The 15,545-nt window shown below is 42.3% G+C and overlaps 1 protein-coding gene across 1 annotated transcript; it reads right to left on the reverse strand.

The window, feature by feature from the left end:
* Window positions 1–886: 886 nt before the first annotated feature.
* LOC131240010 (UPF0051 protein ABCI8, chloroplastic) lies at window positions 887–15,149 on the reverse strand. Its single transcript, XM_058238009.1, has 2 exons — window positions 13,703–15,149; window positions 887–1,293 (listed from the first exon to the last, which is right to left on the reverse strand). The coding sequence occupies exons 1-2, from the start codon at window positions 15,116–15,118 to the stop codon at window positions 1,075–1,077; spliced, it is 1,635 nt and encodes a 544-aa protein (XP_058093992.1). The 5' UTR covers window positions 15,119–15,149; the 3' UTR covers window positions 887–1,074.
* Between the last annotated feature and the right edge of the window lie 396 nt (window positions 15,150–15,545).

Here is a 15,545-nt window from a genome sequence, read left to right on the forward strand (position 1 = left end):
TCCTAGAAAAACTAATTACAACGGCAAATTTGTCCGTTATATCAATACAACTAAACTGGAATTTTTATTTTTAAACTTTCCAAGAAGGAACAAAATGAAGAAATCCTACAACATTTTCATATATTTCAATGGAAGAGTTGAAAAGAAAAGAGTTCATTTTATTTCAAAACAAGGAAAAAATGTATGAGGAAACCCCAAAAAATAAAAAATAAAAAATGGACGAAGAATCTCTTTTAGTAGAGAAGACAGGGTGATAGGGAACTTATCTAGAACTCATCACATGCAGGCTGCCTGCATCACAAGAGTGATGTGGTGCGTTTTCAGCCACTAAAAATATAGAAAAACAATAAAATTTTAATCCCCAAGTGATTTTTAGTCGCTGAAAATACACTGCAATGACTATTCTGATTCAGGCAGCCTCGGTTCTTGATAGGAAAAGCCCACCGACGAACTTTGCAAGAGAAAAATGGTGGCGCTTGTCGACAAAATGCACGAGGAAAACATAATGATTAAAAAATTTAAAACAACCATCCACTCGGAATTCATTATATGTGGCCCAATTGCCGAGTGCTCCTAATTCACGGATTTCCTAAATCCCTACCTCCTTAAGTCCCCATGGATTCGGGTCAAATTCAAATCCCGCTAACAAATAAACAATTGGGAAATCTACAAAATGAGCTTAATGCTAAACAACTGACTTGGGATTGCTTCCCAAATCCGCCATGGATTTGGAGCTTGATTCCAATGAAGGGACTTCGGATTTGCCAAACCCAAATCCAAAGCAAATCCACGAATTTGACAAGTTCATGGATTTACCAAACCCGTATCTCATTTCGCCGATCCCAACCTGGCTGAGTAGAGAGTAACAGCCATTTAAAGAAACAACTGAAACTTATTGCTGACTGTGATGCATTATTTTACTTTCAACAGCTATGTATATAAAGAGATACAAAAACGACTTCACAATTCGACAATATTACAATATAAAACTTCTTATAGTGGAAGAAATTCCATTTGTATGTCACATCAGGAAGGAATCTGAATATAAACAACCAGAACAGCAGTGGCTGATTTCTACCCGACAGATCCCTCAAGCTTCAAGCTCATGAGCTGATTCACTTCGGCTGCAAACTCCAAGGGGAGCTCGTTGAAGACATCCCTGCAGAACCCACCGATCATAGCTGCGACGGCCTTTTCATGGTCTATGCCCCTCTGCTGAAAATAAAATAGCTGGTCTTCGCCGATTTTAGAGGTGCTGGCTTCGTGTTCGACGCGGGCTGAAGGGTTCTTCACCTGTTGAAAGTGCTTGATAATTTTAATCAATTCAAAGGAAAATGGACAGTGGCTGAATGGAAGTTTGAATTACAATATTTGAAAGGAATCCAAATATGGTACATTTGGACCTTAAACGACAGAAACAGAAAAGGTAAAATGCAACTTTTTTTCCTATAGCAAAAAAATCACTGCATCATAAAAGGCAAAGTACAACCATCCTATTAAAACAATGGATGCTAATTCCCAATATATAAAGATGATTTGAAAACTCCTTACCTAAAGCATCTGCTAAATAATTTGTGTCTGTTGATACTTGCCTAAAAGTATGTTTTCACAGCACTGAGCACTTGCTAACGGGCCTGGCAATACCCTCTAAGATTTAACATAGTCCAAAAGGAATGAAGGAACACATTGACCTACACTAATTGCCATTTGACCTTGTAGAACTAGATTCACCAATCCCTACTGGACCAGAGAAGACTTAAGGGCTCATTTGGATCTGGGGAGTTGCAAATCATGGAGTAGCTTAAATCCTCAAAGTAGCATATCCTGGAGTTCTATGCTCTGGAGTTCAACTTTCAATTGTTTGAAGGATTCAACTGGAAAGTCATAAACTTCAGAATTCGTAAGCTGTTGTGTGGCTGACATTTTGAAGTAGAAATTGTAATTGTAACTATGAGGAAGATAAAATATATAGAGGAATGTGTATACAAATATATATACAGCTGGATCCCTTGAACTTCACATGCATACACATGTGCCAACATATACACGTTTGGTATCCAGGCCAGGGAAAAGGTGGGCCCCACCATTGAGATAGAGGTGGATGCCCCAAAGTCAGTCAAGTCAACAAGTGGGATCCAGTATGCATACAGCCGGATCCATCATCCGGCCCACACCACATGTAGCATAGAGCGACCCCATCTCAAGGAAAATTAAAGCAATTGATAGAAGGAAAAAAAAAAAAAACAAAAAAAAAAAGCAATTTAACAGGAAAAAACAAAGAAAAAGGACAAGGAGGAGAAGAAGAAAACTCAAAGGAAAATGAGCTTGAAGAAGGGGGGAAAACAGAAACATGGTATATTTGCAAATCCATCTCAGATAAATAATCTTCAGACAGAATCGTTCAATGATAATAATAATCTAGAGAGTGATGTAGGAGGTGCGATGTTTGGATGTTGTTGGACAATGATCAGGTTCCACCTGGATGGCGATCAAACTATAGCTGGCATGGGGAGCAGTGAGTGGGCTTCAGCTTAAGTGGGAAGGTACAAATCCAAAGGGGAAAACCTTAGGAAACAGGAAGTTGTAATTCCCCACTTTTGGTGATTGGAGGTCCCCTAGGTGTGTTACAATTCCTGGGAGTTGCAACTTGCAAGTTGCAACTACCTGTTGAAACCAAACATGGGAAATGTGGAGATTCTAGTACTTTTGTCATCCCTCAATATGCTACTCATCCAGGAATGACCAGTTTCCCCATGACTACCACCAACTGGGATGGGCCAGCTCCCTTTTATCAATCTTCTTACAAGGCCATTTTTTTCTTGAATGGCTAATCCCTAACTTCTATCAAGATTTCATGACAAAACTCCTTAGAACTCCTTGGAAATTAATCAACCATCAATTAATAAGGTTTAGCTGCCTCCTCTATCTCACTGAAGCTTTAGGGAAGTCAACAATTCTAAAAACTTCTTCGATTTAAGTTCTTTCTTAATACCCAACATGATCACTTGCGGGAGCATAATACGTAAGATTTTGCCTCTTGGTTTATAGAGACCCATTGAACAACCCTCCATAACATTTTTAACCAAGTTTGCAAGAACCCACAAATTTTCAAACAACCCGAGGATGAGGACAATCTTTCTATCCATGCAATAATCAAGGAATTCCAAAACAGTTACGTAACGACTGTAATGGTAATGCCAGTAACTCTTAGGGCCTGTTTGGATTCGCGTATTAGAGTGTATTGTATTGTATCCGGTTATTGTTCATGTATACGTTCGATGATTTTCAGAATACATCCAACTCAACATGCCATTAACCAATGTTTGGATAGGAGGTATTATTCAGGCAAGTATACAGTTTCTTGTACAGATCAATGTTTGGAAACGATGTATAAGGGCCACATGTTAGAAATACACGTTGTCACCAGACATTGCTATTGATCTCTTCTTGGATCTGCCATTGGGGCCATCATCTCTACGAGCCAGCATCATCTTGGTCTGCATCACCATCCATTTCTACAGCCATGGCTCCCAAAGTCCATCATCCAAGATCTATTCTCATCAGCACCAGATTCCTCCATCCACAACTGAAAACCATCACACCAAGCCACATCTTCTCCCGAATCAGCAACCATGGAACCTTTTAGTCTCACAATCACCATTCTTGTTGCATTATCTCTTATCAGCCCAAACATAGCACCACTGCCAAAAAACCCATCTCATTCTAGCACAAAACCATTGACTGCCGCTGCAAACCATCCATCTCCAATGTGATCAACGCCCTCCCATCGGCCCCATCTCCACCACCATCAAATCATCTACCAGATCAGTCATCCATTGTTGCTTGTTTCCTTGCCTTCGTCCCTCCATGCATCTTGTAGGAACCAGCAATCTCATTGTCAGTATCACCCTTGCAATCCAAACCCATCACCACTAGAACTACAAATTTGCCACTGTAGCCCCTGAAGCTGCCGCCACTCTTTTGTTTATCGCACCTCTGTTTCTAGCCACAGCCAACTCTGTCTCCCCTAAGTCCTCTTCCCACTCGTTGGACTTTCTGCAACATTTTGAAATTCGCTCGCACGCGAATACTATGCATTGAATAGGTTGTACATATGTCATTCGAGATGTCTGTCAGTACATTACAATCGCTGTGAATTTTTGGCTCCACGCTGTATTCACACGCATGGAATTCCACTTTTTTCAACTCCGAACCAAACATCGTACATTTCACATCAAGCCCCTTAACACCATACAATACACCCTAAAACGCGAATCCAAACAGGCCCGTAAGTGTTTTTTTTTTAAATTTGAAAGGTAACAGTACTTTCATTGAAAGAAAGAGCGCCGAATGGAAACAAAGCAACAACGGGAACAAAAATTACACCCTCATCGTAGAGGAAATATCACAACTTGCTGAGTCCTTTGCATAGGAAGCTCACTCCGCAACCAAGAACTTAGCCCGTCTTGTTGCTTCAATTGCTGAGGATTTCAAGTTCCAAAAGCATCTGCTGTTTCTCTTCCCCCACAAAACCCATAGACCCGCTTAAAATTCCTATCTCCAACATGGCTTCCTCTCCTTTCTTAGCCCAACACCATGCCACAAGCAAAAAGGGCATCACCCACGACATTGAATAAACCCAGGATTGTCGTCCACATGGTTTGGGCATAAAGGCAGTGAATGAATATGTGATCTACTGATTCTGCATCCTCCACAAACATCACACACATTAGGCAGCACCATTAATCTTTTTCTAAGATTGTCCACCGTTATCACATTTTTTTTGCCCCATGCCACTTTGGGAGGGGCTTCATAGGTCCATAGAAAGGAGGTGCATACGCAACTATTATCCTGGTAACTGTTACGTGTTACGGGATTGTAACGGCCAGAACAGCCCCATAATGGTCCTATAATGGTCATAACGGCCCCACAAAGCGTCCATTACAGGGCAGAAATAGTTTTCTTCTTCTTCTTTTTGTTAAAGCCATAATGGCTGTGCTGTAACAGTAACCGCAGTGGCCGTTATGGCCACTATTCCCATTACGGAATACCTTCGTTATAATGCAAAGAAAGGCCAGCAAATATATAAGACACCATAATTGGGAAAGCTTCAGCTGCTTCTTTGTGTAAGAGGCGAGAAAATAGACAGCAGCAGCAGACTGTGAGGCATTTGTTTTAAGAGAGTTACCTTTGATGTAGATGGTCATGACCTAAAGGAGCCTCAACATTGAGGACATAGGTGCAATCCCAGAGCACCAAACAAAATACAAAGAAAAATGTTACAGCTCCTAGAGACATCCTACAGAATTTTCTTGACAAAGGAATAATAAAAAATAAAAATGGTTATATTTGTTTAGTTTTCACAGTCAACGCTCTTTTTACTGATGTAGAGCTGATGTCTCTTCTAACTAGTGATCAGGCAGTATATGCATGCACCAAAGAACTCGGTTCAGAGAAACACAAAAACCCTTCAAAAGGGTCTTAAGAATGAAAGATGCAGGAGAGACCTAGCAACGAGGGCGTCTTGACAATGCATTGTTAAGTTAGTTTGTACGCTTGAGCTTGAGGTGTTTGAACATCTTGTTTAGCAAGTAATGAATTGGTATACAAATTATTTCAGCAGTTAGGCTCTTTGGACAATAACCTTCCTACTGATCTTACTAGTTGGTTTAGTTTGAACGTGGGTTGGTTTAAACATACTCTAACAGTCTAACTAGATTAGTATATCTAACTACGATTGTTATAATGAATAAAACTTAGTGAATGCAGTAAAAAAGTTGGCGGTTGAACTTAATTGAGGAATGTGTCTTTATATGCATGAGTTGGGCATCCTCAATAAGGTATAAATGTTGAGCTGTGTCTTCTCAGCAGTAAGTTGAGTTTTAATTAAATTACCACTGTTTCCTCTTCAAGTTGCAAGTCCAGGTTGGGCAACTGCCACTTTGGGATCAGTACCATTGATAACATCCCAGAGGATGGGAAAAACAAGAAACTCTTGAATCACACCACTCAACTCGTATAGTTCCCCATAAGAACTTTACAAACAACATGACTTTTCCCAACAGATTAACACATTTAAGTGATGGTTTAAAAAATGATTTGCAAAGGATGGAAAACTAACATAAGTGGAAGTGGAAACTCATAACAGATATCAAAAAAAAAAAACCTTATAACAGATGAACAATCTGCTGACCAATGTATGGGGTATAATCCCAAGTAGAAAATCACAAAAACAAGGATGTACAGATGTACTAAAATTAAACAAGCTTAACTAGATTTCATAATCGAGTGAGAATATATTGAAACAACTAAAATTCAAACTAGCCTGACCTACTAATAAAACAATACATGGCTGATCTCCCAACATACCCAATACTCAAAATGTGTGAACAATCCTACGATGATTACTTGGTAGCCAAGACACTAATGACCTTAAGCTCAACGTATAACTTAGAATGTATTCTCAACATGGAACATCCCATCAAAGAATACTTATTTGCTCTACCCATTGGTCGTGCAAATGGGGGCAAAACCAGCATATAAACTGACTTGATTTGGCAATGCATGATGCGGGCTGATCTGGGCCAAGCGCAAGCCTCATATTTAGATAGAAAGCCTATTTAGGTAGTTAGCTAGCGAAATCAATCAGCTAGCTAAGAATAATCCATTAGTCAAACATTTTTAATGCATTCTTATTTCTTTTTATCTCTTTTCCATATTTGTAATAAGTCATTGATTGTCAATGACATGATGTGTTTTTCTTATATGTACGTTTCAAAAGCCTATATAAGAGCCTAATATGAGTAGTATGAAGGGGTCATTTAAATTGAATCAAATCCCTTGAGCTGTGTTCTCTTCCATTTGCTTGTGTTCTTGTGCTTAAGATTGATGTGGCCTACGTTTGGGCGGATCCTTCCCATCAGTCGGCTACACCAGCTTGGTTTCAGAGCTGGGTTCCAACGGCTGGGTTGAAGTCTTGGATCAACAACAGCTCGATATTATTGTGTCCAGGCTCTTTAATCATAAAATTCTGCCTCTTTTACTTTATTTTCTTCATTGCATCCATCCCTCCTACTCCCATTTACTTTTCTTTTCTTTTACAAAACCCAAAAGTCCAGTTCACAAGGGGAGACTCTTCGAAAAAATTTCAGCCATTTACCTCCATAATACAGCCTATTAAGACCCAAAATCAACCATATTCCAACCCATTAAAATCCTCAAAATCAGCCATATTTCAGCCCATTAAAACCCCCAAAATCAGCACCATTCCAACCCATTAAAACCCCAAAATCAGCCCTAGCCCAACTCATTAAAACCCCCAAAATCAGGCCTATTCCAGCCCCATTAAGACCCCAAAATCAGCTCATTCTATCCAATTGAAACCCCCCAAAAGAAGAAGAAGAAGAAGAAATCAATCGTATTATGTCCATTACTTTCCAATGTCACAATGTTTACCTGTAGTGGTAACATCTATCCAGGGAGGCTAACCGATCAATAGCGAGACAATTGCATCACCGAGCTATTTGCAAGAGTAGCTAGCCTAGAAACCGCTATTGACCAATTATGTGGAGAACAACATGGTGAGCAACTTAAACCTATTAGAAATCCTGATGGTGATCCAAATCCACAACAAGGGCTCCAACCAGAACCTTCGGTGAATCAAAGTGGCACAAGTCCTTGACAGTCTATTTATGACTTCATGCAACAGCTCTTTGCAGAGAGAGCCCATGATACTGCAATAAAGACGCCCCTAAAAGATGATATTACCAGGAAAGCACTAGTTAAAGTTTCGGACTTCACTGGTCGTCTTGATGCAAAGGCTTTTGTCGATTGGATTACAACATTAGAAGATTATTTTGCATGGTACAACATGGATGATGCCCAGTGATTGGCCTTTGTTATGGTCAAGTTGAAGGGCCCAACAAGAATCTGGGGGCGAAGCATTGACAACAACAATCTCATCATGGGTCGCCTTGCTATCATGAGGTGGGCTGACAGGGAGAAGTTGGAAAGTAAGCATTTGCCTTCAGATTACATGAATGCTCTTCTCCAGGAGCTCCTTTTGTTCAAACAGGGAACTTTATCGGTGGATGACACCGAAAAGTTCAATGAGCTTTTTGTCCGTTGTAAGCTTGCAGAGACAGATCGCGTAACGGCTAACCGCTATCGGACAGGGTTACACCAAGCGATCCATCGCGAGATGGTCATGTATGATTTTGAGATGGTTGATGATGTGCACTGGACAACTCGACGAGTTGAACAACAGCTATAGCAACATACTCTCCGACGTTTTGGTTATATGGTTGGGGAACCTTTTGTGAGAAGAGGTTCGGATCTACATCTCAATTGGACTCCACCATAGGATTACCGACTACCTACCCACCCTTTTCAATCACGCCCACAGATGTAGGTTCCTCTTATAAGGCAACCTCAACCTTTACAACGCCCTTCGTCACTGAATTCATACCAAAAGCAACCCCCTCCACCACAAAATTCATACAAAAAGCAACCAAAGGCGTAGGGACATGACACTAGGAGGCAAGGTCTTAATATTAATCCTTCCCTCAGAAAAGAACGATGGGGTGTTGATTGTTATCGTTTTGGACAAATAGGGCACTGATCTAATGGATGTCCGCAAGCTAGGAAGCTCCATTACTGCGGTAATGAGGACCCTTCTACCTGAACGACCATGAGTATTGCGATGAGCACATTAACATAGAACAACCTTATGTAGAACCAGCATCACAGTCAGAAGACCCTCCTGCTAAAGCTACGATTGAAGCTGATGATGAAGGTCATACTCTTATCATAAGCCGCCTCCTTACACCAACGAGGAAGAAGAGGAAAACTAGCGACGGACCACTGTTTTTTAGTACAAGGGTAAAATGCCAGGGCAAGTTGTGTAACTTAATCATTGATGGAGGCAGTACAAAGAACATTGTATCTCAATAGCCAATTGATAAGCTCAAGTTGCCAAAATGCATCCAAAACCATATAAGGTTGTATGGGTCGACGACACTACCATCCCCGTGATTCGAAGGTGTTTGGTATCATTTAAAATTGGCATATATAAGGATGATATTTGGTGTGACATAATTTTGATGAATGTCGCCCACATCATTCTCAGTCGACCTTGGCTCTTTAACTGAAATGTACAATGCGACGGTGAAGCTAACACACGTACTTTCCTATGACAAGGTCATTGTATCCTTATTCGCCCGTTGTAGCCCACGTCACCTCCTTCCTCTACGCCTTCATCATCAACATCGGTTGCTCTTTCAAACTCCCATGTTCTCACCACGCAAAAGTTCAAAGAAAAAAGCAAGGAGAAAGGTATAATATTTGCTCTGGTCATGAAACGGGTGCAAGAGCGTGTTATTGACCAGGATAAGCATATTCTTGATCAAGTCAAATATATGTTGCATGACTTCTAAGATTTGGTCCCCGATGATTTGCGTGAGGAGTTGCTTCCATTAAGGGATATGCAACACACTATAGATTTGGTTCCCAAAGCATCCTTAACCAACTTGCCGGCATACTGAATGACTCCCACCGAGCACGCCAAGTTGAAGCGTCAGGTTGACGAGTTGCCTGAAAAGGGCTTACATCCGAGAGCGCCTAAGCCCACGTGCGATGCCAACCCTCACTCCCAAGAAAGATGGAAGTTAGCGAATGTGTAGAGAACTACGCTATTAACAAAATCACAGTGAAGTACCATTTTTCGATTCCTCAGCTTAATGATATGCTCTAAAATTGATCTTCGTAGTGGATACCAGTACCACCAGATTCGCATCCAACCTGGTGACGAATGGAAGACGGCATTTAAGATGAAGGACGGTCTCAACGAGTGGCTAGTCATGCCATTCGGTCTCACAAGCGCTTCTAACACTTTCATGCACGTCATGACGCAATTATTGCGCCCTTTTATAAATAAGTTTGTTGTTGTCTATTTTGACGACATTCTTATCTACGGTACGTCAAGAAAGGAGCACCTCAATCACCTAAGTTTTATCTTTAGAGTTCTTCGTTGCGAGCGCTTTTATATCAACTTTAAAAAGTGTACCTTCATGAGTGCATCAGTGATTTTCTTAGAGTACATTGTCTCATCACAGGGTATAGAGGTAGACCACGCCAAGGTGAAAGGCATAGTTGATAGGCTGACACCTACCACTATCTCTAAAGTTCGCAATTTTTACAACTTCGCTACATTTTACGTACACTTTGTGTGGAACTTCAGCAACACCATGGCCCCAATCACTGCTTGTATGAAACAAAGAGAGTTTCGATGGACAAGTGCAACAACACGAGAGTTCGATGGGATCAAATGTAAGATGATCAAAGCTCCAGTCTTGCGCATTCTGGATTTTGAGAAGGTATATGAGGTGAGTTGTGATGCCTCTAATGTCGGCATTGGTGGAGTTCTCGATTAGGAGGGCCATCCAATAGCTTTCTTCAACAAAAAACTCTTTAATGGGAAGCAGCTAGCTTTATGGCATTGTGCGATTCCACCAATGTACAATTCCACTTATGACTTGGAATTTTATGCCGTTGTACAAACTTTATGGCACTAGCGTCATTATTTAGTCGGCAAGGAGTTTGTCCTATATTCTGATCATAAAGCCCTCAAGTACCTAAACTCTTAGCAGAAGATGGGTGCTCGTCGTGTCTTGTGGAGCGCTTACCTTTCAAGAGTTTTCTTTTGTTATTTGTCACAAGGCTGGCAAGGACAATCAGGTTGTTGATGCATTAAGTCGTCATGCACATCTATTGTCATCGATGGCGGTCATTATACCGGTATTTGAAGAAATAGCGTGAGTATGCTGACGACAAGGATCGCGGGCGTATTTATACCGACATTCTTACTAGAGAGCATGCGAGACACCCACATTTCAACTTCATGATGGCTACTTGTTTCGAGGAACACAACTTTGCCTACCCAATATATCCATCCGTGAGTATGTTGTGAGGGAGTTATACGCTAATGGGTGTAGTAGACGCTTGAGTTATAATAAGACCCTGGCTCTCGTTGGAGATAGATACTTTTGACATCATATAAAATCGGCTATTTCCAAGATTTGCCAATTCTGCATGACTTGCCAGCTTGATAGGTGTCAAAAGAAAAACAGTGGAATTTGTATCAACCACTGTCAATCTCACATGCTCCGTAGGAAGATCTCAGCATGGTCCTAGGTTTGCCAAAGACCACTTGGAAAGTTGATTCGGTATTTGCAGTGGTTGATCGATTTTCAAAGATGGCTCATTTCATACCATGCTCAAATACAATAGACACTCTCAAGATTGCTTAATTATTCTTTTGAAAAGTTGTTCGTCTTCATGGGCTTCCAAAGTTAATTGTGTATGATTGTGACACCAAGTTCATGAGTTATTTCTAAAAAACTCTTTGGGCAGCAACGAAAACCAAGCTTCAGTTCTCTAGTGTATACCACCCTCAGACCAGTGGCCAAATGGAAGTGGTCAACCGTAGCTTGAGTAAGTTATTATGGTGTCTTGTCCGCAATCATGTAGTAAAATGGGACCTAGTTATACCCCCATGGCTGAATTTGCTTATAATAACTAGTCAACAGGTCCACAGGGATGTCACATTTTGAAGCAGTAATTGGTATACGACCGCGTCTTCCAGTCGATTTGGTTCCTCTACCCGTAGAGTCGAGACCAAGCATAGAAGTTGATGACTTCATCCACCATATGTAGCACGTGCCTGACGAAGTTCAACGCAATATCACTGCGAGTAATGAAAGTTATAAGCAACATGCAGATACGAGACGTCGCTTTATTGAATTTGCGGAATGTGACATAGTTAGGGCTCGTCTTCGTCCTAAACGGTTGCCTCTTGACACCTCGAAAAAGCTTCATCTTCGCAATGCGGGGCCATTCAAAATTACAAAGAATATCAGTGCCCATAATATGTTTTAGATCTCCCACCGGATTTACCTATCAATCCTACTTTCAATGCGAAAGATCTTTCAATCTATCATGGGCGCTATATCGACAATGGTATCGAAGAATAAGCCATCATACTTCCGACCATTTTACCACCTACAGACACGATCGTTGATGTTCTCGATGACCAAGTCGTGTCCATGCGCCAAGGTGGTTACCAAAAGTTTCTCGTATGTTGGTAAGGACGACCCCTCTCTGGTGCTACATGGATCACAGCTACCGACTTTCGGCGTCTGAATCCTGACCTCTATGAGCAATATCAAGCCATTAACTCGCCAGGGTCAAATTCTTTCAAGCGGGGGAGAACTGATGCAAGCCAATCTAGGCCACGATCTATGGGCAAGGCCCAGGCCCATTAAACCCAAGCTCAAGAATTGGCCTATCAATAAGAGGCCCGAGCCTCCTATTTAGGTAACTGGCCTATTTAAGTAGTTAACTAGTAAAATCAATCAGTTAGTTAAGAATAATCCATTAGTCAAATATTTTTAATGCATTCTTATCTCTTTTTATCTCTTTTCCATATTTTTAATGAGTCATTGATTGTCAATGACATGATGTGTTTTCCTTATATGCACATTTCAAAAGCCTATATAAGGGCTTGATATGAGTAGTATGAAGGCAAATTTGAATTGAAGGTGCTTACGTTTGGGTAGATCCTTCCCATCAGTCGGCTACACCAATGTATATTGACAAAGAATGCTTATTCACTCTTCCCATTGGTTGTGTTGTTGGGAGCAACCCAACATATAAACAAACTTGAAACAACGGCTTCTCAACAGGAATACCTATTCGTGCTTCTAATTTGGTTGTGGTAGGCAGCGCAAACAAATCATGGGGTATCTCATCTTTTCAGGCTAGGTCCCCTTGGCTTCTACAACTATGATAAGCAAACTACCAAGAGCTAACTTGACATGGCAATGTTCTCTCAGCAATGAACAGATTTTCTATTCCCATTGGTTTTGTGGTTGGTGGTAACTCATCTTATGAAATATAAGGGCCTGTTTGGGTGCCACTTGAAAATGAGTTCATCTCATCAATTTTTTGGTAGGGATTACAAACTATGATATCTCATATTAACTAAAAGGAGATGAAATCATTTTTAAGTGGCAACCAAACAGGACCTACTGAGTTTTTTTTTTTTTTTTTTTGCCTCTCTCATGACTTGGGATCCATCGTTGATTCATTTCGACTGCCATTAGAACCCATATACAGAGGGGTTCAACAATCAGGACTGTTAAGGTTGGAATCTGCCATACGGGCCACCACATGAAAATTACTCTGGACAGATGATTTGGCCATCACTATCTGTGGATGATTTAAAACCATGAAAAGAAAATTTTCAAGGGCATGCATTCAACTCTAAAAATCAAAGGATAGGGTAGCCTGATTAGGGGACAATCCCTTATGGTAGTAATGAGAAAAGACGGGTCAAATTATCAGACCCTCCCATATGTGGCCCCATTGCATGGTGACACGCACTAGATCCTGAGTTGTGAAGGAGACAACAAACTTGCTTGACTAGGCAATGCAATTGGAATACCTATTCAACCTTCATATCTGCTTGTGTGGTTTAGGGAACATGCAAATCATGGGGTATCCCATCTTTTCAGGGTGGGACCCCTAACTTCTAGGAATGAAATGAGCAGACTACTTAATCTTTGGATTACCAATCCTTGTCCCCCACACAACAATCACCAATTCAACAGCCAACAAATCCAGGAATAGCAATGAGCAAAAGTACCTGAATATACGGATACGTATTTGCGGCTGCCCTGTCCCCAATCAGCATCGAATCACATTGCGAGAAATTCCTCGCATTCTCTGCCCCTGGCTGCACCTGCACCAGCCCCCTATAACAGTTCCTCGAGTTCCCTGCTGAAATCCCCTTCGAAACGATCCTACTTCTCGTGTTCTTCCCCACATGTATCATCTTAGTCCCTGTGTCCGCCTGCTGATAGTTATTCGTCAGTGCCACTGAATGGAACTCTCCAACCGTATCGTCCCCCTTCAAAATCACACTTGGGTACTTCCACGTTATCGCGGAGCCCGTCTCAACTTGGGTCCAGGAGATCTTTGACCGGGCCCCATCACACAACCCCCGCTTTGTCACAAAGTTGTAAATCCCACCCTTCCCTTTTTCATCCCCTGCATACCAATTCTGCACCGTTGAGTACTTAATCTCCGCACCCTCTGCACAGTACAGCTCCACAACGGCCGCATGGAGCTGGTTCCGGTCATACGACGGTGCGGTGCACCCCTCGAGGTACCGCACAAAGCTGCGCTCCTCAGCGATAATCAGTGTCCGCTCGAACTGGCCCGTCTCGAGAGCGTTGATCCGGAAGTACGTCGATATATCCATCGGGCACTCCGTGTCCTTCGGGATATAGCAGAATGACCCATCACTGAAGACAGCAGAATTCAGCGCTGTGTAGTAGTTATCCCCTGGCGGGACAACGCGGCCCAGGTATGGACGGACAAGATCAGGGTACTCCCTGATCGCCTCAGAGATCGAGCAGAAGATCACACCAGCTGCCTCCAGCGTCTTCCGATGCGTTGTGGCGATCGACACGCTGTCCAGGACAGTGTCCACAGCAACGTTCGTCAGCCGCTTCTGCTCATTGAGTGGGACCCCCAGCCGATTGAAATACTCAAGCAATTTCGGATCCACTTCATCCAAGCTGTCCAATTTCGGCTTCTGCTTCGGCTCGGAGTAGTAAGAGATCGACTGGAAGTCGATCGGAGGGTAGATATTGTCCGACCACTTCGGCTCGCGCATGGACAGGAACCGACGGTAGGCGCTGAGCCGGAATTCCAGCATCCAATCGGGTTCGGATTTTAGGGCTGAGATCGAACGAACCGTCGCTTCGGATAGGCCTTTGGGGATGGAGAAGGAATCGAAGTCGGAGGTGAATCCCCATTTATAGTCGCGTTGGAGGAGTTTTTGGATCGGGTCTGACGAGGGAGTGGGACGGATGGTGGGAGAGGAGGAGACGCTTCCAGCGTCTGATCGTATTGTCAGGGAAGAGGGGGTTTTTGTAATATTGGAGTACTTGAAGGGTTGGAGGAAAGGTGTGAGGGAGTTTTTTGTAAGAGAAGATGACTGGAAGGGGGAAAGAGTAAGAGGATTGTTGGCGAGAAGAGAGGCCATGGATGGCATGTATGGAGTTTTGAGGTGTGGAAGAGACGAGAGGTTAGAGGGGGAGAGGAAATTTATGGACGTCGGTTCAAGAAGGCGACTCGCGCGAGTGAGGGGTGATGGGGATGGACGCAGACATACTTAGGGAGTCATGCATGTCGGATTTCCAACCGTTGATTTGATGGAGTTTACTATGACTATTCAATTGGACGAAGCCTGGATGTGTAGGTCATCCAGAGTTTGCGCATGTCTTGTAAATAAATGGGTGGCTGGATATGATGGACGATGATGCAAGTGCAGCGTGGACAGGGAGTAGATGGATCTCACTTTCTGGGTGGGCCACCTTCAAGGTGGTCCCCACCTGAGAAATATGAGGATCTATTAGATGTCTGCCACGTTGGCAGGTGCGAGCAATGTCCTACATTTCACTCGCGCGAGCCTGATTCTC

Source organism: Magnolia sinica, chromosome 1 (assembly GCF_029962835.1).
Source record: "Magnolia sinica isolate HGM2019 chromosome 1, MsV1, whole genome shotgun sequence".
Taxonomy (NCBI): Eukaryota; Viridiplantae; Streptophyta; class Magnoliopsida; order Magnoliales; family Magnoliaceae; genus Magnolia; species Magnolia sinica.